We start from the raw sequence: 26,918 nt of genomic DNA on the forward strand, positions 1-26,918 counted from the left end.
CTGTCACAGGCACTCTCCTGATAAAATCTTTGCATGTTTAATACCATTTAGCATATGCTTCTCAAAATACCTGGACTGACACAGTGAGTGTGCCACCTTTGCAGGGCAGCTTGGTCAGCCGGCTAACATAAATGTAAACTGGGGGGTTAGACAGTTTCCTGTTTATCTCCAGATTCCACGTTGAAAGCCGAAGCCTTGCGGTGGTGCTCCCTGTATCACACCGCCCTATCTCCTGCTAGGTCTTACCTCATTCATTGATTCATCCATTCATCCAAGAAGCCTTTATTGATTTCTCACTTTGTTCTAGGCTCTGGGGATCCAAAGATGAATGTCAGGCAATCTGCCCTCAAAGAAATCACAGTCTAGTGGAAGAACAATTTAGCCAACAGATAAACAACACTAATTGCTAATGACTGTTTGGTGCTTACTTTCAGTCAGATACTCTTAAGCATTTTATGTGAATCAACTCTTTACATACTTACAACTATTGCATGAGGTAGGTGGTATTATCTCTGTTTGCCCATGGAAAGGCTGAGGCACAGAAGGGTAAGTGCGGACCTGGGGTTTGAATGCCGGCAGAGCCTTTGCATGCACGCTGTGCCACCCTGCGCTGCACCATGCTGCCTGCTTAAGGGAGTGGAGCCATGCCTGGGGGATGCAGGCTTCCCTGCAGCAGAAACTCCGAGCGCAAAGCAGCTTGGTTCTACTGAAAAAGTCCCTATCAGCTGCCACAGAGAGAACATCTTGCTGGGCTATCATGGTGGGTACAGGACTCCTGTTTTTTGGGGGGAATCACAGCCCCCTGCTCCTGCCTGGGAGTAGCTGGGTTTCAGCTGTTTCTTCTTGGCTACCTGGAGCAGCCCTGGACAGCCTGGTCCTCACCTCCTGGGCCACATTTGGTTATCTGTCTCCGCACTACTGGATGCAGGAGTATACTTTAGCCCATTTCAACACAGAGAATCCACTTGTAGGAACTCTTCCTTCCGTAAATGAATAATAACAGAAATAACAAAGACTTAACTTTGTCTAGTACTTTTCAGTTTTCAAAGGACTTCTGTGTGTTTACCATTTAATTCCCGCAAGCCTGTGTGGGATTAAATAAATATTTGCATTTTAAAGGAGAGGAAATTGAAGTTTAGGAATGTCATGATTACAGAGTAAATGGCCCAGGTGGCACTTGAACACAGGCCATCTGTGGCTTTGCTGACTGCACTCTTCCAGAGCCCCTCAGTAGCTGTATTTATGTTGCCAGGAAATATACAATATCTTTAGAGCTTTGCCCTTACTGGCCCAGGTTTTAATTATTGGGGGTCCATCAGATCCTCGATTAAAGGAGTTTTAATTTTGACTCAACATTATTTAAGCAGAATTTAGAGGGCTGTCTTGTTGTTTGTTTTGAAGTAGATCACCAAGGAGAATCATGCTGCCACCCCAACTTGACCAAACCTCTAAGCCAGATACAGCATTTCAGGGTGAGGAGTGAGGGAAAGTGACCCTTCCTAAAAATGGAAAGTGAAACTGACCAGTCCAGTTTCATAGTTTCAGCTGGTTAGAATGCTAATGGTCAGCAAAATGGGGGCAAGTAAACACTATCTCAGCCTTTCCTGGAGGTTTGATGTTTGATTAGTAGAGAGATGGAGAGGAGTTTTCTTTACGATTTTGTAAGCTCGGTTCTATTTTAAAGAATTGCCTTCAGCCTCTCAGTTCTTGGCTGGGTGAAAATAAACCGCGTTTTCATAGCCTGTCCTAAACAAAGCCCATTTGTCCTTCCTTATTCCAGTAAATCCAGACATCAGTGTCTGTTTAGATTAGAATTGATTCCTGAACCAGGAAACCAAAAAGAGGCTGTTTAAAGACTAGTTATTAATGGCCTCATTACAAGCCTGTGTTGTGCCATTTGAACGAAATTTACATAGAGAGAGGAAGCACATTTATAAGTGTCAGAAAGAGATGAAGAAAGAGGAAGCCTTCGTGGGGGCTGTGGTATCTCCTGCTTTGTTAGCAACACTAGGGTTTCCTGAACGATGAAACAGGGGCATGAGGGCCTCCAGCCCCGAGAGTCCTGGGGGGAGCTTTGTCTCCAGTGGTGGCCTTTGGACAGGTATGGACGGTGCTACCCAAAGATCTTGATGGACTTGGCCAGTGACACTGTGCTTGGTTGGAGGAGCCCCAGAGGTGCTGGGGCCAGGATAGACGTGGCATCTATGGAACCTGTTTCCCATGGTGGGGCAGCAGATTTTTCTGCAACCCTTCCTAGATTTACCCCGTAGGCTGTTTGAGGGAACTTCCGTCTGTGGCCAGGAAGTAGTTCACCCAGGGGAATTATTTCTCCACTGGAGGTGGTGTTTCCTGAGATCAGCTGTTCCTTCAGTCTGGAAGCTGGTTAGAAGACAAGAAACTTGAGTTTTAAATGTGGTTCTCTCATTAAACTATGAGCAGCTAATGGACTAGGACCAGTCAGTTCATGTCCTGTGCCCTCAGTTTTCCATTTGCAAAATGGACATAGTCTCATCTGTCACACGTTCCTGGGGACTCTCGCAGGAACAAATGAGAGTAAATTTAAAAGTTCTCAGGCACGGGGTGATACCAGAATGCCAAATGATCCTCTGCTCTTTGGATAAGGATGGAGCAATTTGGCTCTAGTACTCAGTGAAGTTTCCTGAAGGTTGAACTTGGGAGAGGACTGGAGTGCCCCCACCCTAGCTGGGAAGGTGGGAGGGCTGCAGACAGATTTTATCTTCATGGGCAAGGGTGAGCCCACACTCTGATTGGTTGTCATGGCAGCCTCAGTGTGGGCTATTTTTAATTCAAGCCGAAGAGCAGGTAGGGTGAGTTGGGGAGGGGAAGGGAAGAGCTGTCATCTTTTGCTTTAAAACAAAACAAAACTAACACTTCGAATAGTTCGTTAGAGCAGTGAGGCGAGAGCTGGGTAAAGGTCTCTGAGGTCTCCTCTCCTCCTGCCCTGCTCCCTTCTCCTGAACTTTAAGTACCTTGAGGAGAGCCAGGGGGATTACCTGGGGAATGGAGGAAACACGATTGCTTGTCTACATGAACTGGGAAGACTGGTGTTGATGTACAGTAGATTCCTGGTCCACAACCTGCTACCTGGCACTGCAAATCCGCCAATGTGTGGTGAAACTGGGTAGCCTCGGGAATCTGCAGGTGGCCCAGCACATCTGGATGGCACAGCAGGCTGGATGTGACAGGTGAGCCTGCCTGTGTTGGGAAAGTCAGAGGCACCGACTGCCTCGGGAAGTCGGCTTGAGGGAGGAGTGGATTCATTCCTCCTCCTCAGCTCTTCTCCTTTCTCCTTGTTTCCAGGAAGGCAGAGTGGCTACCGTACGTTTATTTTAAGTTGGAATTGGGGCTCTGTCCACAGGACTCTGCAGTACTGTTTGGCAGCATGAGGGTAATGATGATGGCGGTGGCAAGGACGATGACTGACGTTGCTTTCATGAACTCACACTAAAACCACGAAGTAATTGTCCCCTCCTCCCTGCTTGATTTTAATGCCAGTAAGACATGTGGTGGGTAGCAGTCTGCATTCCACTGACCCTCTTAACATCGTTCTGATTGACAGCTGAGTATGACTTTGAGGGTAGCTGGTGACTTGTAGGTTGGGTATACTTGTCACTGTGTTGGGAGCTTTTTAAGTGAAAGGGATTAGTTGGACAGGAAATGTAGTACCCATTAACCAAGGTAGGTGAACAAGGGGGAAGAAAGACCCATGGGGTGGTGACTAAAATGAAAAAGCAGATTTGATGTTTGCCAGGAAGCTGGGAAGAGGTGGGGTTATTGAAACTCAAGATCTGAGCCCCACCATTGCAGGCCTCTCACCTCCCCGACCCCACAAACCCACATGCTTTTGCAGTGGAGCAAAAACTCCTTCATCTGGAGCCATACAATTGGAATTTGGAGACAAGGCCAGGTCTGAAGTCTCCCTTTGTGCTTTCTAAGGACACAACAATGGCCATTACACTGATTTTCTAAGCCAATAGCTAGTGTAAATAAGAAACACAGTAGGAGAAATGTTTAGTCTACTGAAGAATCATTTTTCTAAGCATTTTGTGAACCATGCCTGTGGTACACTTTCAGACATCAGGTTAATTATAGTATCTTATTTGCTCATGAAAGCAGATAAAGCAGGATGTTGGCTTGGTAACACTTTGTTAGCCACTATGTTATGTTATTTTATGTATTTGAAGGCACTGCTTGCTCAGAGTGTGGTAGTTAGTCAGCCATTCCCCTTCTCAGTTCTGACCAAGATGTGCAAAAAAGCTGTCATGTGCTGCTGTGTGTCTGGAATTATTTCCAAAAACAAAATTTTTGAACTTTTAGAAAAATAGAACTGCATTTTCAATCTGTATTTTATGGAGTTTCCTTTTCTCACAAGTATTGTTTGCAGATGGGTCTTCACTATATAGACCAAACTCTCTGAATGGCTTTCAGGGTCCTTTGACACCCAGGCCCCCTTTCCTCTCTCACCATCCCTTCCATGGAAGGCATCCCTATGTGCTTCCTGCAGGGCAAGCATATCATTTTCTCTCATGTTCTGTGCCCTTAATCATGCATTTACCTTTGCCGGAAAAGTCCTTCTGACCCTCTTGTCCACATTCTCTGTGTCTTTCGAGGCCCCTTTTTTGGGGATGTCCTTCCTTCTATGCTCCACTGAGAGCATAAACTGTGTCTCACGGACCCTGCGTGTCCCTCCTAATGTTTTGCTTTGAAGTTATTCCTGTCTTCATTTGTCTCTGTAAGTTGAAGAGAAGCTGTTTCTCTCCTGTGTGGTCCGTGACCATCAGTGAGAACAAAATTTTGGGGGGCCTAGGGTAGACTTTGAGTATTTGTTATCATTGATAGGCAGTGAATATTTGTTGAAGGAATAAAGGAATGAATTATGAATTTTGTAAAAACTTAAATGGAAAATATACCTTTTTCACAGAAGGCAAATCTCACCATCCAAATGCTGTTTGACTTAATTAAAGTAAGTTATCTTGTCTCCTTCGTCCTTCACGAAGTTTTTCTCAGCTTCTCCAAGCTTTTGTTTTATTTTTCATGTGCCAGCGCTTTTTATAAACACTTAGGAACATAACTCTCTTCATTTAGTTGTGTTGATGGTCTCATCACAAAGATTGGTGAGGTGTCACATAGTTCTCTCAGTTTTTTCACTAGGAGCCTCATCTTCCCAGTTCATTTGTAAGCTACCTGAGACCAAGACTATAGAAGACGCAGGACACACTTTCGGGTATTCTTCCACTCCCCCCGCCCTGGGGTCTATGTCATATATGTCCAATAGATACTTGCTAGGTCATTAGGAAGCCAGGGTTTCAGAACATTTTCAGGCTTTGAGAAATAATTGTCTTAGGATTTCATAACTGTGGCTTAGATAGAATGGCTGAGAATCAAAATAGCTGAGAAATTTCATCTGGAGTAGGAAATCCTCTATAAGTTTCTCCAGACCACAGGCAACTCTATATATCTTGCCTCATCTCTGCATTGGTTAAGTTTGGGTCCCCGGTATGGGATACAAATGCACAAGGAATATGGCCCCTTTCTTTCATGGACCCTACCACCTATGTTGCCTGGCTATTCATTTCTGCATTCTTCTAAATATTTTAATCTTCTTCATGCTTTCTTCTGTCAGCCGTACTGGAAATTTGGACACAAATTGATGATTTCTTCGTACTTTATTTCAGCCGAGACACACATGCCCCCTAACCATTTATGTTTTGTTCCACTTTTGTCTAGATGGGAGGAAAGCTTAGTTCCCAATTGAAATTTATCTTTTTCATTTCCTTCTCTATTCATTTTCTTTTTCCTTGTCATCAAAATGCAGAGAAAATAATTCAATGTTTTTGTTACAGGCCTTCTTTCTCCCTTCCTTTCTTCACTTTACCTTATTTTAGAAATCACTAATAAATTTAGCTTATCAAAAATGAAGCAGCAGAGTATAATTCAGCTTTTCCCAAACTTCAGTCATAGGAGAATCATCAACAAGGTTTTTGGTTTATATTTTTTAATAGCTCTGTTGAGGTATAATTTATATGCCATGCAGTTCACCCATTTACAGTGTATAGTTCAGTATTTTGGGGGGATATATCACATTATCATTTTTTTAATTGTGGCAAAATATATATAATATTTGCCATTTAACCAATTTTACGTGTATAATTCAGTGGCATTAATTACACTCACAGTGTTGCACAGACATCTCCACTATTTCTAAAATTTTCCTACTGTCCTATCAACAATATTTTCTTTAAGTCAATTCATATTTTTTAAAGTACATTTATTTTAAAAGGAAACTTTGCCACTATAAATGAACAAACACTATCTCTTGATAAAAAAACAAGGTAACTATAAAATAGTGCAATAAAAACTAAGCAGTGGTATAAATTCTATGGGATACTCATGGCGGCAGAGCCTGTGGGCTTAAGGCCTTCTCTCTGTGATGCAAAGGGAGATAGGCATGTCAAAGAGATTAAAGGTATCCTCTTATCAGATGGAGCCTTTCTTCTTGATACAAATGGGATTGACACAGTTGAAAGGGGACTTCTTTTCTACAACATGGTTCAGTGTCACTGAATGTTTGTGGCACACTTAGAAGTCCTGTGCACAGGTTACATGGTTCACAGGTGGGAAAATGCTGTCAGAGCACATAGAGCATGGATGCATGTACTGTTTGAATTGGACAACTTACTTAAATTTCTGTGCCCTCGTTTTCTCATCTATGAAATGGGCAGAATTGTACCAGTCTCTTAGTAGTGACAAAATGGAATCATCATTGTTAAGGGTTTTGCACGGTTCCTTCACATAACTGTCAACAAATGGCAGTTGTAGTTGTTTTAAGAACAATCCTCGTTTATACTTTCCCCAAAGTTTAGCATTACCTTAGCAGAGAAGTTAGCTGAAGTACTCTGGAAACACAGCTCTCCAAGATCAGCACACACCGTTCTCCATCTCTCCTTACCCTACTCTCCCTACAGCCTATCCAAACACTGAAGTCCCGGCTGAGTGCCAGCCAGAGCGCAGGAAAGAAGCAGTAAAAGCAGTGGTCGGAAGATGTAATTGTAAAGGCAGAGTGCACAGCCTTGGGTCAGAGGCCCATCAAGCGCATGGCACCCTGGTTGGTTCAGTTGGCCTTCAGTGTCTCTTGATTTAAACCCCAACTTTGGAATGTGCCTGTTGTCCCTGGTAGCAGGTCATGGCATACCTAACCAAGGGGGCATTGCTCAGAACAGATAGCATCACCAGGTGTGGGTGAGCAAAAGCCCAAGTTATGTCTCATAAGCTACAGTTACAGCCCTAGACCAGGAATAGCAAATGATGCTGCTTCCTGCCCTGGACCGCATCCACAAAGGGGGCAGGGCCCAGCCAGTTGGGGGTAAATCCCTGCTCTGTCCCTTGCCTGCTGCATGACCTTGACCGGGTTACTTCAGTTCTTTAGGCACGGTGTTTTCATCTACAAAATGGGAATAGGATATTGATTCCTACCTCACAGTGTTGTTATGAGGATTACATGAGATTAAGACTATTAAGCAGTTACCATGATATTCAATAAATGGTAACTTTTATCATCATTATTAGTAATAATAAGAAGTCTGTCACCAGCCCTCTTACCTAGCGTGAGTTGCTCCATGTGGCTTGGTGTGGGCCCAAGTGCATACATATACTTACTTTGTTTAAAACTCATAGTTTTTTGTAAAGACCATACAATGTATAGACTCCCTGGTAAAGGAAAAAAAAATTATGACCCTTTAGTGTTGACAGATTATTTTGATGTTATTTAAATATGTCTAAACATATTCAACTCTAAAAGCAAAACGAGTGAACAAAATACAAATACAGGTATACAGTAAACAAAAGGCAAACTGACTACATTGATTTTGTTATAGGTGATCCTGGTTATTAAAGTAGCATCAAGAACATGACAGAAGGCTATGTGCTGCTCACTGATTCTGTTGAGGGGACTTGCAGCAGCGTCCCTGTGTTATTTTGGAACTTGGATCTCCCCACCACATTTCTCTAGATAGAGAGAGTAGGTACAGGAGAAACTTCTTGTGTTCACTTGGCACAAATGCGTCATTTGCATGTCTTCCTGTTCCCTCTCTTCTTTCCTCATTAGTCCCTGACATTCAGCGTAGCATGACCTAGCTGCAAAACAATTGCAAACACACACACACAGACACAGGCACCAAAATCCCCTGGCAAGACCCAGTTAGAACATGGTCAGCCAGATCATCTGGAATGTCTTTGCTTCCCATTTTAAAGGCATTATCATCCAAATGAAAAGCCCAAGTACAAATTCTCATTAAGGACCATATCTGGGGACCTTTGGCAGACACCAGTTTGAAAAACATTGATTGATATCCTACCCAGATCCCCAAAGTACTTGAAGCGGAAAAAAGAGGAATAGACAAGGTCAAGGATATGGATGACGTATAACAGCAGCTAAGAATCAAAATTGTCACTGAGATACCTGGCAGCAAGGGCAAAAGGTGAAACACATCATATTAGCTTGTTCTTACTGCTTACTAAGAAGAAAGCAGTCAAGTTCTCTGAAGAGACAAACTTTCCCTGCCCCTGAATTCAAGGAATATTTGCCACATGGGCAATTTATAGATGAGACTTTGGGGAGTTAGATGCACAAAGAAGGTCTTTCTCTGTAATTTCTCCAGAGTTTGTCTAGACCTTATAAAGCAGAGAAGATAGTGTTAAATTTTAAAGCAGTGAGGCTACTATTGTTCTTAATACTTCACATTGGTGGAGGGAAATCCAGGGTTTTCAGAGTGCCTTTATTCAAACACTTATTATTTGAGTCTCAGGAGGTGGTATTATCTTCAAGGTGGGGAGGGGCTGAAAGGGTTCTACATGTTTAGGTGGGAAAGTTTGGGACCATCTCCCTGTGTCAAGTGGGTTTCAGTGGTGCTTATGTCTGGGTGGGCATTTCCTTCAAAGGAAACTTTGAATCTGCTTGAAGCAGTTGGACCCTGGCCCCATCAACAGTGCACTGTGAAAGTGGCCAGTATGGCTGGGAGAAATGTAATCTGTGGTTTTGTCAATCAGCGCCACCAGAGTCAGTCTGAAGTATAAATGGCATCCTGCCTGACTTCCTGAAATGAATTAGCTGCCGATAGCTAATTCATTTCAAGCAACTAAACGAACAGATCTGGAAGGAATTGTTTCAATGCCCATCTGAACACTGGGGAATCATCTGCCAAGGGCTGCACTATTAGGAGCAATCTCATTTATGCCACGCTGGTGAAATGATTTAGCCAAAAGCCTCAGTGGCTACTTTCCTCTTCACCCCACCTCCGTTATTAAAGTGCTTTCTCACTGTGGAAAATATGAAAATACATGAAAGGTTGGAAGGTAGGAAGGAAGAGGGAGAGAAGGGCCATGCACAATGCAACCACACATTTTTTTCTGACTTTTTAAAATGTATTTTTCTTCATATAATTGTATCCTATACACTGTAAGGTATGTGATTTTGTATCCTGCTTTTTTGCTTTATATTTCTTTCACTTAAAACTTTTTGCAAATAATGTTTTTAATATTCTTTCATCAGACAGGTTGTTTTCTGTTTCTCACTGGTGTAAAGAATGATTTAGCAGACATCTTAGTGCATTATCTTTGTCCACATTTTGAACATTTATCTTTCTCCTTAAGAGAGATTTGAAGTAGAATTATGTGGCCCAAGGTATGAACATTTTAAAGACATTTCTTTCTCTGTGTATGGACACATGGCTTTCCAGAGAGGTAGTTCCAGTTTATACTTTCTTCAGCATCAGGTGAGAGCATCTGTCCTACCTCACCTTCAAACATTTTCTAATTTGGAAAGGTAAAATAGCAATATGTTATTTTGACTTGCATTTACATGATAATTAGTGATAATGGTATTTTATTTTTGGAAGGGGAGATAATTGGTATTGGTATTTCTACTTTTGTGAATTATCTATTTGGGGTGTTTTTAAAGAGATTTCTATGACCTCTTTCTATGTGAAGGAAATAAGCCCCGTGGCATAATTATTTCAAATTTTTCACCAGTTTGTGATTTGCCATTGGATTTTGTGTTAACAACTTTATTGAGATATAATTCACATAACATACAATTGACCCATTTAAAGTGTTTAGTGATTTTTTTTGTGTATATTCATAGATGTGTGCAACTATCACCACAATTAATTCTAGAATATTTTCATCACCTCAGAAGGAAAACCCTGACCTTTAGCTGTTATTCCCCAGCCCCTCACCAAGTCCTCCAGCTCCTGGCAACCACTAATCCACTTCCTGTCTCTACAGATTTGCCTATTCTGGACATTTCATATATTTGGAGCCATATAATATGTGGTCTTTTGTGACTGGCTTCTTTCACTCAGCATAATGTTTTCAATGTTCATCTATGTTGTGGCAGGTTTCAGTATTTTATATCTTTATATGGCTGAATAATCTACCACATTTGATCTGTTCATTCATCAATTGATAGACATTTGTATTGTTTCACCTTTGACTATTATGACTAGTGCTGCTAAAGCATTACAGTTTAGTTTTTAGATTTTTAAAATTTTATTTAGTTAAGTCTTAAATTCGTATCATTAACTCTATTGCTTGTTTGAATTATAGTTCTTTGGTTGGTTAAGACTGCTAAATATTTCCCCAAAGCAATGATAAAATTTTCACCCATTATTTTCATTTTTTTAAGGTTTTAAAATTTCTTTTATTTTATTTTCTATTTCAGTCTACAATCCATCTGAACTTTATTTTGGAGTGTATGAGAATTAGAAAGAATCTAAATAGCCCCTCTGTCCCCTCGCAAATATATACACAAATAGCTACATTTTTCCAATATCATCTGCTGAGTCATCCTTCTCACCAACCATTTTCTTTATTCTGTACTGATTTTTAATGCTTTTTAAAAATCACATATTAAATTTTTATGAGATTGAAGCTTGATTTTGGGACTACATATTATATTTAATTGCTGGGTTTTTTAAAAAAATGAACATAATATAGGAATACCTTTTGTTATTTTTTAATCTTTTGTAGGAGATAAAACCTATGTAAATGGAATTTTCCTAAATAGAAAAATTGAATATTATAAAGGAGAACATTGTTGCAGTTATAATTTTAAAATTCAATGTAAGGAAGTGTGTGTGGCTCGTACTTTAAATTTTATTTGAAAATTGAGGAAGTTTTTCCCCATGATTTAGTCAGATTTTCTACTTATCTTGAGATAATTCTGGTAAAATTTATAGATTTCTATAAAACTTGTATTGTAATTTAAAAAATTCTCAGCATAGAGTTTTCACATTGGTATGTTTCTAAAATTCTCCATATCTGTCATTATCATCCCTTTCTCATTTGACTTACTTGTATTTTCTCTGTTCTTTCCTTAATTATATTTAGTAGAGCTTTGACTCTTTGAACAGTTGACTAATGGATCAGTAATTTGGGAGAAATGAAGAGTTTTTCTTTTTTGGAGCATGGTTGACTATACTGTGCGTCTATACCCGGAGGAGATTACACCTGTAATTAGAACAGGCAATTGACCAGAGTTGGTAATCAGCACTCCTGCTACTCAGGATTTAGTGTCTAAACCATTCTGGAGCAATGAGTAGCTCCACAGAGCTTCTTACAGTTTGAAGTAACTGACTGAATATTTTAAGTCAATGGGCTTATTTTTTTACCTAAGAAGAATCTCAGAAATGAAAAGATGGGATGTCCAGGCATCTAATAATAAAACATTGAAGCTTTATGTGCTATTATGTAATTATTAAGAAGAAAAATATGAATGATTCTTGATCTTTTTGGCTCTTTCCTTCACAGGCTCCCATGGTGGGTGGGAGTTGCTTGGGTAGCTTAGATGGCTCTGTCCATGTGAATGGGTCCTGGCTGTTTGAGAAGAAACTGATCAAGGAGAGCCTGGTGTGGGGAAGGGCAGATTCAGTGAGAAAATGCAGCTGTCAGCTAATTTGGCATGGAAAGCTAGGAGTTGGGGAGATGCTGCATTAGCTTTGCAGGGGGAAGCTTAGCACTGAGCTTAGCACTGAGCCAGAGGGGCATCAGTGGGATTGGGAGGGAAAGGGGAGAGAGAGGAGACTGATGGCTCTGATGTCTAGCAAAAAACAGTTATCACCATCCTCAGAACTCCCAGGGTCCTTTGCCCCATCGCTTAGCATTAAATTCTGCTTGGATTCCTGTTGCACAAACAAGGTCAGAGCCCCGGCCACACTCAGCCAAGCCTTCTGGAATAGTGCCTCTTGGGAGAAACCCCGGAAACGGGAAGAGCAGCAGGGGTACGTGCCTCACTGCCCTCCACACTCTGGCACCATGCATAGGCATCTGTCAGCACAGATGTCAGATTCTGGGATGGACCCTGTCCAAGGCTGTGGGGCTTATAAGCTGCGTGTCTGGCACGCCTCAGCCTCTTCTCAGCTTGAGCAGGTGCTGGAGGCCCTTGCTTCACAGTTCTAGTGGTGGAACTTGGGGGTGCTTGTCCCCCAGCCCTACTCCCCCACCTCATCTTCATGGCTGTGGGAACACAGCCTCTCCCCTGGCATGACCTGGGGGTCTAGGGTGCAAGCCTGTGGTTACAGCTTTTAGGACATAATCAATGTTTAGATCAGCCACCCCAGTGTTCTACCGGGATTGATTGCCACAAACTCTGCAGGAGGTCAACTCCTTCCATGGGAGTCCAGCTTGCACGAATCAGCCAAGATAACCCTTACCTCTTACCCACCCACCCTTTTATATCATAAGCTCTCTGAAAGCAAGGCTTTTGTCTGATTCATCTTTATGTCCTCCCAGCACCTAACATGCATAAGTGGTTTAGGAATGAAGAAGGAAAGGACTGGATGAACCTTCCCTCTCCTGCTAACCATTCTTAATCGTTTTGTCCCTCTTTGATGATCTGATAAAGCTCTGGGCAATCTCCAGAGAAGTATAGACAAGCACACACCTACCTACCCACACACCCATGCACACGTAGGATCTTGCACACAGGTGCCTGTCAATCAATGGACCCTGGTTAAGAGCCCCTGCCTTAGAGCTCTGGTAGGTTCCACTTACATCAACACAACATCACCCTGTTCTGTGCCAGGCCCACACATCTGCACAGCCCACTCACCTGCTCTGTGCTCACTTTCATTGTTCACAGTGGAGGTGTTGTGTGGAGCTGGTCTGGAGCCCAGTGATACTCATCTAAGATTTGTTGAGAATGGTTGTTTTTCACTGTTGCTCCAGAGAGGGAATGTGGGCTAGTCATGACCCTGAGGAACAGGCTTTCTGGACAGCACAGATTTTACTTGATGTTCAAAAAATGACCTTCAAGTGGATAGCCCATTCTTGAGTGAACCTGAAGAAAAACGGCCTCCTTCTCTCACAAGCTCCAAGCCAGCCCTGCCAGCAGATGAGCGAAAGCTTCTGGAAGCCTATCCACTGCGATGACTTGCCAGCCTCAGGCTTCTTGGCTTTCTTCGCCACTTGCTGTTACCCTCCCCTTGTGGCCTGCATGGTGGTTGACTTCTCCCCATTAGGTCCTCTTTCATGATTTCCTGAGTCACTACCTCCAGCTTGTATTTGTTTGACATCCAGAGCCATTTCCTATTAGGTAATATTTGGGGCCCTCATGGGGTGGAACATGCCCACCAGTTCTCCTTCCTTCTGTTCCCACTCAGCCATGGCTTCTGTTCCGTAGATTCTGGCTGTGACTCAGTCACTGACACTGAGCCCGAGGACGAGAAGGTCCTTCCCTCCCCGAAGCAGCAGAGCCTGTCGCCGCAGACTTCTCCTGGGAACCCGATGGTGGTGCAGCCAGACCGCATTCGCTGTGGGGTAGGTACTCCTGGGGCAGGTGGATCGATTCGGGGAAGCAAGCTTCTCAATGGATGTATTTGTTGCAGTGCAGGAGCTGAGCTCTCCTGTTGCACCTTAGTGTAACCCCAGCCCTCCCTTGGGGTTTCCCCTGTACGTTCCCTACCCTGGGAGCCCCAGTACCTGGGCCTTGGGCACACCTCACTCCCTTAAGTCAATGAGAGATGAGCTCAGGAATGTGTGGGTCGTCAATCTAAGACATTCAGTTCATAGATCAAAAACTTGAGACATGTTAGAGACCAGCAAATGTGAGCCTTACAGACAGTTATGCTGACACTGTAGTTAGAGACTTGGGTCTGTTCCTGCCAGCCTAGTGGTGGGAGGAAGGAGATGTGGGGCATTTTGAGAGCTTCCTTCTTCATCAACTGCCTTTGGCATGGCCCAAATTAGTGCCTTGGGGCTTGCTGGCTGAAATTTGCTGGCCAGTACTGCTTACTAAAGGGATAGGATATATGCCAAAACGTAATGTGACTAACATTTTCAGGAGTGGAACACACTTTAACGGGTGACCTGAATGTGAAGTCCCAACTGATGGTCCACTGCCATTTGAATCCTACCATAGTTTTAATAGTTTTTCCATATATTTCCTTTCCTGATGAAAAATGTGTGATATTAGTTCATGACAGCAAAATGCTTCCCTGTGGATAAAGCCCTTTGCTAAGTTTGCCACAGCGGGCTCCTTGAGGCATGAGGGCATGAGAACCTTGGCAAGGGGAAGGACTAGCCTCCTTGCACTCCATGAGTAGTTCTTTATGTGGCCTGAGGCTATGAGGCATAGGGCTATGGCTTCCTGCGTGGGGGCCGCAAACTGCTGCACTGGGTTGGATTAAACTCAGACATGTTCGGTTTGGGCTCCATAGTGTTTTTAAATTAGGTATGGAAATCTATGTTTCCAGCTTCCTTTGAATTAGAATCTGTTAAAACCAGGCTTGAAATGAGTGGCTTGGCCCAGCAGCGTTTTAGATGGGTCATGCATCCCTTTTTGCTGCTGTCTCTTCTTTATTCTCAGCCCACTTTATGCCTTGTCCTTACCGGCCAAACCTTTGTGGGCATTTCAGTTTTCAATCTCCCCATACTCCTTTTTGTCTCCCCCACACCCCTCTTGTCCTGAGATCAGGTTGATGGGGTTGAGGGGGTTTGGAACTAAAGAACAATGCCCTTCACATGCCTCCCTGCTTCTCTAGGCTTTCATTCCAGGCTCCTCACCAACCCAGGATTCTCCTCATTGCCTTCTCTAGGTCTCTGGGTCCTGGAGCACCTGGGCTGGGGTTGGGTCCTGAGTGTCAACAGGGCAGACACAATCATTCTCTCTGGCTCCCCACAGTCCCTGGTAGAAGGAACAGGTGGGACTGGGGCCAGGACCACAGCTATCCCTCACTTGATGTGATACTGTGGCCCCTGTCATGAAGGGCTACTATGAGGACTTTGTTAGAGAATCTTAGAATGAACATTTGGCAATTAGTTATGGCCAGAAATCTCTCCTTTCCCCCAATTTTGGAGGGCCTGTCCTTACCAGTTCAAAGTCTTGAAAGGCCCATACCCCAGCTTAACCACCACAGTAAGACAAGATAATTCCATGTGGCAGGCTCAGCAAGAGATCTCAAAACAAGGTAAATAGCTATTCAGCTTGCACAATGCCTTGGGAAAATTAATCCTCTAATAAGTTATTTCTGTTCACTCAAGAGCAACACAAAGAGTGGAACCTGAGAAGGCTTCCGAGGCGAGTGCCTCTTGTACTGTAAGGTGCATGTGACTCACGTGGGGGTCTTGGTGAAATTCAGACACAGGTGCAGTGGGCCCAGGAGGGGCCTGAGATTCTGCATTTCTAATAAGCTTCCAGGAGATGCTGATACCGCTGGTCCCTTGGCCTCACACTGAGTAGCAAGTCTAGTCTAGAACAGTGCTTCTCAAATACCTGTGGTGAAGAACTCTTGTTTTTTTAAATTTCCAATTCTGCCATGGACCAATGCTCCTATAAAATACAATAAAAAAGAAACACCATACAAGTGAAATAAAAAGACATATAAAACACAAGCCCCAGGTTTTTAAATGATTATGATTAGGTTCAACAGATATAACATTGCTCCATCAAATTACTATAAAGGTTCATAAATGTTCACTCTCGGCTTTTGTAATTTGTCTCATTGGAACCTGTGACAAGCGGTTGCTGCCCAGCCCTGCGCTGCAGATCCTCTCCTGCCTTGGGATAGTGTCATTAGATAGAAGCTGGGATATTCTCCGGCCAGCCCCCTGGTAGGGGCCCCAGGAGGGAGAGGTACAAGGCATAAAGTGGGCTGAGAATAAAGAAGGGACAGCCGGCAAACAGGGATGCATGCCCCATCTAAAGTGCTGCTGGGCCAAGCCACTGGTCTCCCGTTCTAGGCAGAAACCACGGTCTACGTCATTGTGAGATGTAAGCTGGATGAGAGGGTGACGATGGAAGCAGAATTTTCTCCTGAGGATTCTCCCGCAGTAAGGGTGGAAGCCACGCTGGAGAATGAGTACACCGTTTCCATGAGAGCTCCCAGTAAGTAGCCCCGTTTACTTCTGGAAAGGAGGCGTCCTGCTAAGGAAGAGGCCTGCTTGTGCCTACCCGGGCTTGTCCTGTCTAATCAGCAACTGCGAAAAGTGACAGCCCAGATTTGGATTTGGTTGTTATCTTTCTATTTAAAGGCAAAGCAAGTTGCAGAAACATACATGTTTGGTAGGTGAAAAAAAATGGGTGTATTAAATTTTTTATCATTATAAGGTTAATATAATACAGTAGGGAAAAAGTCACCAGACTACCACTCATGTCTTTTTCGTTTTTAATGAAAAATTTTTCCACTTTTACCACTCAGGACTTTGCTCATAATTTTTAAAAACAGAGTCATTTCACTGGTATCTTTTACTGGATATATGTTTTTCTTCCTGTAATCTTCATGTTTATTCTCTCCCCATCCCTCTATCTCCATGCTATTACATGGACTTTGTAATTTTTCATTTTATAACTTTTTTCTTACAAAAGTAATGTGTGCTCAATATAGGAAGGTTGAAGAATATTGTAACCATAAAGCAAAGTAAATAGAAAATTACCCATATGCCCACCCTGAAGTAAATCACACATATCTGTATTTTTCTAGACCTGTGTACATAGCTTCATAGGGTTCGTAACCCACTTCCGTCACCTGGAAAATACCTATGAGTAATTTTCCCATGTTTATAAATATTCTTTTACAACATGATGCCTCATGGTTGCAAGGTAATCCCATTGTATAAATGCACCATAATTTAAAACCACTTCCTTGTGTTGGACCTGTATCTAATAACCATAATTTTTAAAGCTACATAATAGTCAGTTGAAAAGAAGTATTTTAATATTTCATTTCCTCATTGTTACATACTTACATAATTTGTAATTTCTGTCTTCTTAATTGTTTTAAATTATGATATATTGTACAGCCTATGCATGCAGGGTTTTTTTGTGTTTTTGTTTTTTATTTTGTTTCTTTTTTTTTGGTGGAGAGTATTTAGGATTATTTTCATGAGATGGAATCCCTGAAACAATGGGCATGTTTTAAGGATCCTGGAAAATAATGTTTAATCGCTTTTTGAAATATTACTACTATCAAGTTTATTTGTTTTATCATCCCCAATACTAGGCATTGTCATTTTAAATTTTGTGCTAACTTGATGTGTTTTAAAAGTAGCCCATTGTTTTAATTTGCATTTCTTTGATTACTAGTGAGCTTAAATATTTTTCCATGTTCTCTACTTGCTGCATTTCCTCTTTTGTGTACTGAATCTTTGTGGTTGGTGTATTTTTAATTTTTTCTTTCCCCCTCAAAACCCCTTCCTGTGGTATAGAAGAGAGAACACCCAGGGAGAGCAGATAGTAATGACAGCAGAAGAGCAAGTGAATCAATTCTACTGGCCCCATGTGGTGGAAGCCCAGAGTTCCACCTGCCAGACTGCCTCTCAGTTTCTGGCAGCCACTGGTGTAAAAGTCCTTTAAAGTCAGTTCTTGCTTACTGCAGCACTTAGCCAACAGTAATGAGCCGAACAGATGCAGATCTTCCAAAAATTAAATTGCAGACCCAATGAGGATAATTCCTCCGAGTCAGAGGCCTCCCACGTGCTAGTCTGCTCACCTTCTACTTCCTGCCTTACCCTCACTTCCCCATCTCACCTCCAAAATCTTTCTTCCAACCCCAAGTTAATTTCTTCACCATTAATATAACTCCATGAACACTTTCCCTTCAGCCGTTGTTCTTTCTGCGAACTTTTATAGTATCTTTTCTTCTGTCCAGACTTTTCATCTGGGACTGTTTCTTTGAAGATATATTCCGGGGATTTAGTGGTGTGTGAAACCGCTATCAGCTATTATACTGACATGGAAGAAATTGGAAATTTATTGTCCAATGCTGCGAATCCTGTGGAATTCATGTGTCAGGTAAGGATGTTGAAAGGAAACCTGAGTTTCCCAGACATGTACTTTCTGCTCATGGCTCAGATCTTCCGGATGGGAGATAGCTGGGTTAAAAATCTGACAGCTTCACTTTTGTATTTAGGCCTTTAAAATTGTGCCCTACAACAGAGAGACCCTTGATAAACTGCTAACTGAGTCCCTGAAGAACAACATCCCTGCAAGTGGACTGCACCTCTTTGGAATCAATCAGCTGGAGGAGGAAGATATGATGACAAGTAAGTTAACAGTCAAACCTCAGGAAACTAATAGCAGGTTGATTCCAGTTTTTTGGTTCCAGCACCCAGTCAGCCTGTGCTGATTCTGCTGGTTCTGCTGGTTCCTGATGTATGGCTCATACTTTGAGAGGGATTCATTCTTCACTGGATGGCTACAGATTCTAAATCGCAAATCAGAATACTTCACCACCCCACCCTTTGTGGTTCCCATTTCCCTTCTAGATAAAGTCAAAACTCTTAAATGTGTGCATAAGCCCTTCCTAAGGAGCTCTTGCTACATTTCTGCCCTCATCTCTCTCCACTCTCCCTTGGCTTCTGTGCTCTGCTTCAGAAGGTATGAACTTGTTTCCCATAATAATTCCACCCTGCCATCTCAACTCATGGGAATGCAGTTTCTCATCCCGTTCTTGGTTGCCACATGCCTGGCTAACTTCTCTTCACCTCCCTGCAGCAGCTTTGGTAGCACTTCCTTAGGAAGGCTTTCTTGAGCCTTCGGTAGGTTCCATTTACATGCTGCAGGCCTCTTCCCTCGAAGCATATTGGATATCCTCAGCCCTAGTACTCCTCAGCTGTGTCTCTTTGTTGCTAGGCTGTTGGCTCCATAAGAGATGGCACTGTGCCTGGGTGGCTATTGTAGGCTCAAAACAAGTATTCTTGTGATGAGGGAGGAGCAGTGTCGTGTGCACGCAACACCCTGGGAGCTGGGAGCACCACTTGCACAGGCACATGCATGGGGATGGTGCTTGTTCTGGACAGCTGCCTGCTGTGGCACCTCTGTGGACCCCACTCTTCCTTCACGCTGTGCCTGCACTACATAAATGCGAGTAAATAAAACCAAGTCTCTGGTTGTCTTCTGCCTGTTCTCTCCTTCCACTGCCTAAGAGAGCCATAGGGATGAGGCAATATTACCTTCAAGTCCTTCTCCCAGGGGCATTCCCTTGTTGCTTCTCCCCATTATCCTCCTGTGGAAGTCTTTTGCAATACTTCCAGCAAGTATTAATATCCTCTATGCTTAAACTTGGGGCTCAGGAGGGAATATTTCATAGCCTGGCAATGTGGGATCTTCAGAACATTTTCAGATCCTTCAACCCAAGGATTATATCCTGGTGAATGGAAAACTGGGCTTGTCTTATTTTAAAAAATGTGTGTGTGTGAGTGCACGTGCATGTGCACGTAGAAATGTATGTATATGTGTATCTACACATATGTATCTCTCTATCTAAATATCATTGCTGGACTTAGAAATCAACTTTCATGGAAAAAAGTTTGTTTGCCAACCCCACAACACAAATGTGTCTATTTTCATGGTCAAGTTTAACTTGTTATGTCCATATATTAGTAGGTGGAGGGGGTCATGGGGATCCAGTGACTCAGGGGTGTGTTGTTTCCCATGAGTCAGAGGGTTAAGGACATTGTGGGATTCACATGCATTAATACCAGCATTCAAAAACCTACCCTGAACAGGGAATTCATTGAATACCATCTTGTCAGTCATCCCAGGTTCTTTGTAGATAGTCTGGAAATGTTTTCTAGTTCAAAACTAAGGACCACGGAAAGGCTAAATTACACCCAGGATTCCTGTATGAAATTGGGAATAAGAACTAAGAGGATGGACTTTTTCTTTTAACAGCAAAAAACAGTTGTTCTAAAGTGCTTTGAAATTTGCAGAGAAGCTCAAACATGATTCCTGTTGTATTTTGTGGCTGCTATTTAAACCTTTAGGAAATGAGTACATTTTGAATTAGTATTATTTCTCAAGATTCTCCAATCCTTTTAGAGAAAGAAGATAGGATGTTAATTATTAGATTTTCTAATTAATTAACATCCTATCTTCTGTCATCTGAGGACATAATCTTTAGTGGTGCCTCAGAAGAGAGCCATCAGATGTTAGTCAACCAAGAAGTAATGATTAGATGCCATGCCAGGCTTGCTAGCTTTGTCTCTGAACAAGGGGGTCTTGTGCCCTCATTTTTCTCTGTCCATTAAATTGTCCTTAACAACTTTTCAGATCAGAGGGATGAAGAGCTGCCCACCTTGTTGCATTTTGCTGCAAAGTATGGACTGAAGAACCTCACTGCCCTGTTGCTCACCTGCCCGGGAGCCCTACAGGCATACAGTGTGGCCAACAAGCACGGCCACTACCCCAACACCATTGCTGAAAAACATGGCTTCAGGGACCTGCGGCAGTTCATCGATGAGTATGTGGTAAGGTCAAGGCAGTGGTGGCCCCGGGGTTGGAAATGCACTCTAAGGTCCATGGCTGCCCTTCCACCAAAGACAAGGGTGGATTTCATGTCTAGCAGGTCCTCATGAGTGTCCTCCAGCAGGGCCACTAGGTGTGGGTTTAGGAGAGGATCCCTGGAGTCACGTGGAACCTGGCTCCAAATTCCTGTAAGAACACTTGTCAGCCATGTGACTTTGGGCAAATGCTGTATCCTCTTTCTCAGTTTCCTAATATTCAAAAGGAAGATACTAATAGTCCTACCCATTGGCTTGTTTTGAGGAAAAAAGGAAATAAAGTACATAAGGCACTGAGGTTCGCCCTCAGAGAACTTATAAAGGTGTTGACAGAGTGAATCTGCTGAGGGCTGATGCTGATCCCTCTTACCCAGTTGCCTCCCATCCACTTCCAAGCCACCTTGGTCCAGTGCTCCCAGCTGCCTCGCCACCATCACGCCCAGGTGAACTGTGTGAGGACTAGTTCCTTCCTTGGCAGAGACCACAGTGAGGCTCTGCGCCTGAGGCCTCGCCTGCTGCTGACAGCCTGTCTCTCTTTCCGAGCCTCTGCCTGTCTCAGGGTAGACATGCCCACTTTATCTGCTCACGTGGTTTTGGACCCTGAAATCCCCCTTGCTTCTTCTTTGAGTGTAATCTCATCCCATGGCTCCGCCTTGTTCCATGCCATCATTTTGCTTCCGTTGTCTGGGAGACAGCAGCCCTTCCTGACTCCACCCTGGTTTCCCTCCATCTTCACAGATTGCAGAAGGGAATCGAGAATAGCTCAGTCTCGTGTGTGTGGCTGTGGCCTCACAAGGAACAGTAAATGTGATCCAGTCTTGCTTTCTATTTCCAGACAGGAGTGAGCCTCACACCTCCCCAGAAGCTTAAGTCTCTGCCCTGTATTTGACAGTCTATAAGGCAGTGACTCACTTAGGCACATAGAGGGGTTTTCCCAAAGTTTTGAGGGTCATTAAGGGTATTGAATGAACAGAACAGCATGAGTGCCTGTTTGGGGGCATCACCTCAGTGAGGCTAACAGGTGCTCATGGGCCAGGAGTACTTACTCAGCTTTACTTTGAAGTCACAAATGTATAAGATGCAGTGTTTCGTTTCCATGCTAATAGTTTCTATTAAGGACATATTCTGTTCATAGTAATAGCTACTATTATTGAATTCATCTGATTGGCAAATGCATTATCCCATTTAATCCTCACCATAGTCCTTTAAAAATGACGGCATTGTTATCTCTCTAATAAATTAGGAAAAGGGCTTAGAAAGGTAGAATAATTGTGCCTAGTGTCATATACCAGCAAGGGTGGAGAAAGGATCGAATCTAGTTTGATGCAAAAACTGGGGCCTGTTATTCTACTCTGTATAACATGGCAGTTTAAAGATGCACTTCCATTTTGTTAACTGAAAAATTAACTGAAGGTAATCTGGTTCACATTTCTGTATTGTCTTTGTTCTCTGACCATAATCACCTTCAGCAAGTGCACTGCTGCCAGAGGCTCTCCTTGTGTGTTGCTTTTAACCTTTAAGAACTGTCCCCTTTCCTCTTTATGCCCCATCAAACCAAATGCCAGCCCCGGAGTCTCCAGCACTTTTCAGCTGTCAACCTGGTCCACTCCTTGGGTCCCATCAGAAAACCAAGAGCAAGTATCAATAGCAGATTAGCTCTCTTGGGGCAGTGATGATGAAAAGGAGGATTTCTGTGGGTTGATGCTGAAATGAGGATTGTGAAACACCAAAGTTTCTTACCAGGAAAAGTTGTGCAGAGGTTTCAGAGAAACCAGCTCTCTGGCTTCATAACCACCTGGAGGCAGGATGACAAAGGGCAGCCTGTCTGAACTCAGGACATTTCATCCAAGACCCTCTCTCCTCTTGGGCACTGAGGGGGACACTTTGGAGTAATGCACTTTCAGGCACTTTGGAGCAGTTACTGGGAGGGCTGGGGACTAGGGCCTTGAGTTCCTGAGGGACCTCCAGCTACCCAGAAGTGCAAGGGCACCTTGGCTGCAGCCCTGGTTAGCCTGTTTGAATTTACATCTGGCTGGTAAGGGTTCTACCCTCATGTGTCATTTGTTCCCATTTTAGGAAGAACTAGGCTGTAGTAGAAGGGTCAGAAGCCAGAACTGCAGACGCTTGAGTAAGGAAGTAGCTTTTGATGAACTTTGTTTTTCTCTTTGTGAACTAGAACATTCTACCTTTCTCAAGCAGGTGTGGAAAGGATGACATAAGGCAACAAAGGCTAATAGGTAGCATTGTATCTGACATATAAGGGGGTGCTCATGAAAAAGTCTTTAATTTGTATCCTCTGGCCAGCACTCATTTAATGTTTAGTGAGTATCTCCTGTGGGTAGGACTCCTGCCTGCACAGCACTACAAATTTAAAACAAAAAACATAAAACAAACAAAAAAAGACTTCGAGCCTGGCCTCAAGGAGCTTTCAGTTTGGTGGGAGATACATACACACACAGTTGCAAACATGACCCCTGTGAACCTTTACTTTGCTTGTTTCAAGCCCCCTAAGGGGCCTTCCTGGGCCCAGAAAGCCAGGTGTCTCAGTGAGCCAAGCATCCCTTCCCTTCCAGGAAACTGTGGACATGCTAAAGAGTCACATCAAAGAGGAGCTGATGCAAGGGGAGGAGGCTGACGCTGTGTATGAGTCCATGGCCCACCTTTCCACGGATCTGCTCATGAAATGCTCCCTCAACCCGGGCTGTGATGAGGAGTTGTACGAGTCCATGGCTGCCTTTGTCCCAGCTGCCACTGAAGACCTCTGTAAGTAGCACAGCCCAGTTCTGCTTCCATCTTGCTGCTGACAAATGGCTTTCTTCATTCGGGTGTGTGTGGGGGAAGTCCCTTGCTTACCCCACCCCACCCCAGAGAGGTGAAGATCCTATTTTACACAAAGTTAAATCTGTTGTCATGTGCTGTAACAAGCAGAATTCTTCGCCAGACTTCCTCTGCTCTGACTGCTGTATGACTGGAAAGCTTAAGCAAGGGCCTGGAGGTCAGAGTTGCTGGAGGTATTGCCTTATGACACAAGAAACTAAATCAGTGGCTTTCAACCCTGTCAGTCCCATTGGGCCCTTTCTATAGAAGACATTTCATAATGGCTCTTTACTACCCTGACATGAGATTAGTGTATAATATAACCTAACACATGTGAAATACTTTGAAATCAAATAACCCTCTAATTGCAATATAAAAGACAACTAAAAGGAGAGGAAATATGGAGGCATGCCTGCATATGAGCACATAATGAACTAGATGCAGACACCTACTCTCAGAATCACTGCCAATGTCATGGTTTCAAATGCCACCCGACACATGTCTATTGTATTAGTGACTCAGATACTGCCAGCTGTGTGGGCACCAATGGATGGATTTTCCTAGATGGTGAATGATTCTTCACCTTCTCCTCTCCATTTCCATGGCAATTGCATTCCAGGAAAATTCAGATATATTTTCAAACCATGCAAAGATACAATTATATTTATATCTGAAGCAGTTTAGTTTGTGGACTCAGGAAATTATAAGCAGGGTTTTTTTGGTAACTTATTTTATTAGATTAAGATACGATAAAAGTAAATCCAAACACTGTATCTCCAAGACATGATTTTTCTTGCAGATTGATTAAAAAATTTTGCCTGTTTGGTTATCTTGTTTTTTCCAATAGCAAAAGTGACACATTCTTACTACAAAAACTGGAAACAAAATAGAAATAGATAACTGAGTTATTATAAGTCCATAGGCTCTACCCAACCAACCAGTGTAGCACTCATCATAGCTTGGAGGGTATATTTGTCCATAATTTCCTTGTACCTGCTGATATTAAATAAATATATATATATGTATATATATACACACACACATATGTATGCATAGGTATGTACCAATACACACATATGTATAAATACAAATCATATTTTTACCTATATGTATGTCTAATGAATTTCTTAAAAGTCATGAGGGATACCAGCACTTCACTGTGTAGGACTGTCCTGCACGTTGCAGGATGTCTGGCATCTTTCTCTGTTCTCCTGCTAAATGCCAGTGCAGTAGTTCCCCCTTATCTACAATTTCACTTTAAGGTCCAGAAGCAGATGGTCCTCCTGACACATCGTCAGAAGGTCAATAGCAGCTTAGTGCTAGGTCACAGTGCCCACGTCATTACCTCCATCTCATCATCTTGCATCATCACAAGAAGAAGGGTGAGCACAGCATGTTAAGATATTTTGAGAGAAAAAGAGACCACATTCACATCATTCTTATTACAGTATATGTTTATAATTGTTCTATTTCATTGTTATTGTTGTTAATCTCATGCTGTGTCTAATTTATAAATTGAACTGTATCCCAGGTCTGTGTGTATAGAAGAGAACGGTAGATACAGGGTTTGGTACTATCCAAGGTTTCGGGTGTCCTCTGGGGGTCTTGGAATGCATCCCCTCACAGATTAGGGAGTACTACGGTAGTGCCCCTCCTCCATCACGGTGACAACCCAGAAAACCCTCATGGATTTTCCAAACCTCCCCTAGAGGGCAGTGTCGCTCCCTCGGAGAACCACTGGTTTAAACAACGTTGGAATTCAGTGCGTTTGCTGGGGTTGAAGCAGGAGGACTCTGCAATGCGCTGTCTGAGAGCCATTTAATACGTTACCAACATTTGCTATCAAATGATAAGCAGTCTAAAACACTAAGACTTAGCCCTTCTCCCCTCTGGTCTTATTAATAGATTCAATAAAGACAAGACAAATACCCATCAGCTTAACTGATGGAGGGTTTTCTGAAATGGGCTGGATTAAGTATTGCCAACATTCAGCTTGGGAAGAAGTGGGGCACTGGGGCCACAGGAAAGTGGGCCAGATTTTCCAAACCATGAATGTACAAGCGAGCACAACAGCATGCCTTGGAGTGGGGAGTGTGGGCCACTCACAGGTCCGAAGGCAGACTGATGGCCCAATACTTACAAGGTGGGGCTCAAAGGCTGTTAGGTGCTTATCCATCACATTGGCTGCCCTCTGGGGGAGAAGGGAGAAAGAAAGGAAGAGTGCCCGAAGCTCCCTTCCAGCACCTAACTGGGAAAACTGAAGTGCTGGTGGAAGCCCCGCCCAGTGAGCTGTGACCCCGCAGAGAGGTGAGGGAGAAGGCGTCACCCCCACCATCCACACCCTCTGTTTCACTGAATCCCTAAGGCAAATGCACAAGGATGCTTCATTAACCTGCATTTGACAAATGAGGAGAGTGAGATGCCGAGAAGTTAAACAATTTTTCCAAACTCTCACAGCTAATAAGTGTTGGGTGCAGATTTGAACCCACATCTCTCTGTCTCTAGGACCATATTCTTTATTCCGCTCCAAAAATTTCCCTCCAACACCACAAATTTTAGACCTGGTTTCTTTTAGCATGGCTACAGCCATGCTTCCTTTCTGTAGACCAGACATCAACTCACAAGACAGGCTCTGGCGCCCCCTGCCCTTGCACATGCGTCCATCTCTCCACGTGCACCAAGCATTCCTGGAGCATCTACTGTGTTCCTGCTACTTGTTCTCCTGGGTGTTACAGAGTAAAGTGGGGTCAAGACACAGTCCTTTCCAATATGAAACAGAGACCCATTCACAAAAGAACATTTGGGGAACAACTGTTTCCCACTTGAAGGCCAGAGACTGTGCATATGTGTTTCTGTCCTGTATCTTTATTAAGGAGCAAATGAACAATTAAAGAATCCTCCACTTTACTGGCACTCTAATGTTGGCAGATAATTTTAACACCTGTTATCCCCCGGATGCTCCAACATATGAAATTCCCCCACCGGATCAGTGGAAGACTTTGGGACCTGCTAAAGGCAGCTGTGCCATCATTTGTCTGCTGGCCCCGCACAGCAGTATCAGTGAGCTCTACGGCACTTCCCAAGGCAGTGGAGTGCTGTGGAGTGAGCCTGGTTTATGGCCAGTTAGCGAATTGTTAAGTTACTTGAGGTTGGGGGCAAGGGGCAGAGTTCTGGTTGCTGTGGAGCTAGGAGGAGACCACTGACAGGCAGGCTGTAGATTTGGCTGCTTTGGGGTAGAGAAAGGAGACCCACTGCATTTTTTATTTGCCAGATCATGTAAGCTCTGAATTTTCTGATTCTAGACATGG

At 43.3% G+C, this 26,918-nt stretch overlaps 1 protein-coding gene across 1 annotated transcript in view; it reads left to right on the forward strand.

Moving 5' to 3' along the window:
* Positions 1-26,918, forward strand: part of PIK3AP1 (phosphoinositide-3-kinase adaptor protein 1) — a 110,064-nt gene that overhangs the window by 35,756 nt on the left and 47,390 nt on the right. The window contains exons 3-8 of the mRNA XM_037015772.2: positions 13,697-13,833; positions 16,255-16,399; positions 18,162-18,304; positions 18,423-18,555; positions 20,564-20,760; positions 23,367-23,556. Of these exons, the coding sequence (XP_036871667.2) occupies positions 13,697-13,833; positions 16,255-16,399; positions 18,162-18,304; positions 18,423-18,555; positions 20,564-20,760; positions 23,367-23,556 (945 nt within the window). The remainder of the gene's footprint in view (positions 1-13,696; positions 13,834-16,254; positions 16,400-18,161; positions 18,305-18,422; positions 18,556-20,563; positions 20,761-23,366; positions 23,557-26,918) is intronic.

This window comes from Manis javanica, chromosome 7 (assembly GCF_040802235.1).
Source record: "Manis javanica isolate MJ-LG chromosome 7, MJ_LKY, whole genome shotgun sequence".
Classification (NCBI taxonomy): domain Eukaryota; kingdom Metazoa; phylum Chordata; class Mammalia; order Pholidota; family Manidae; genus Manis; species Manis javanica.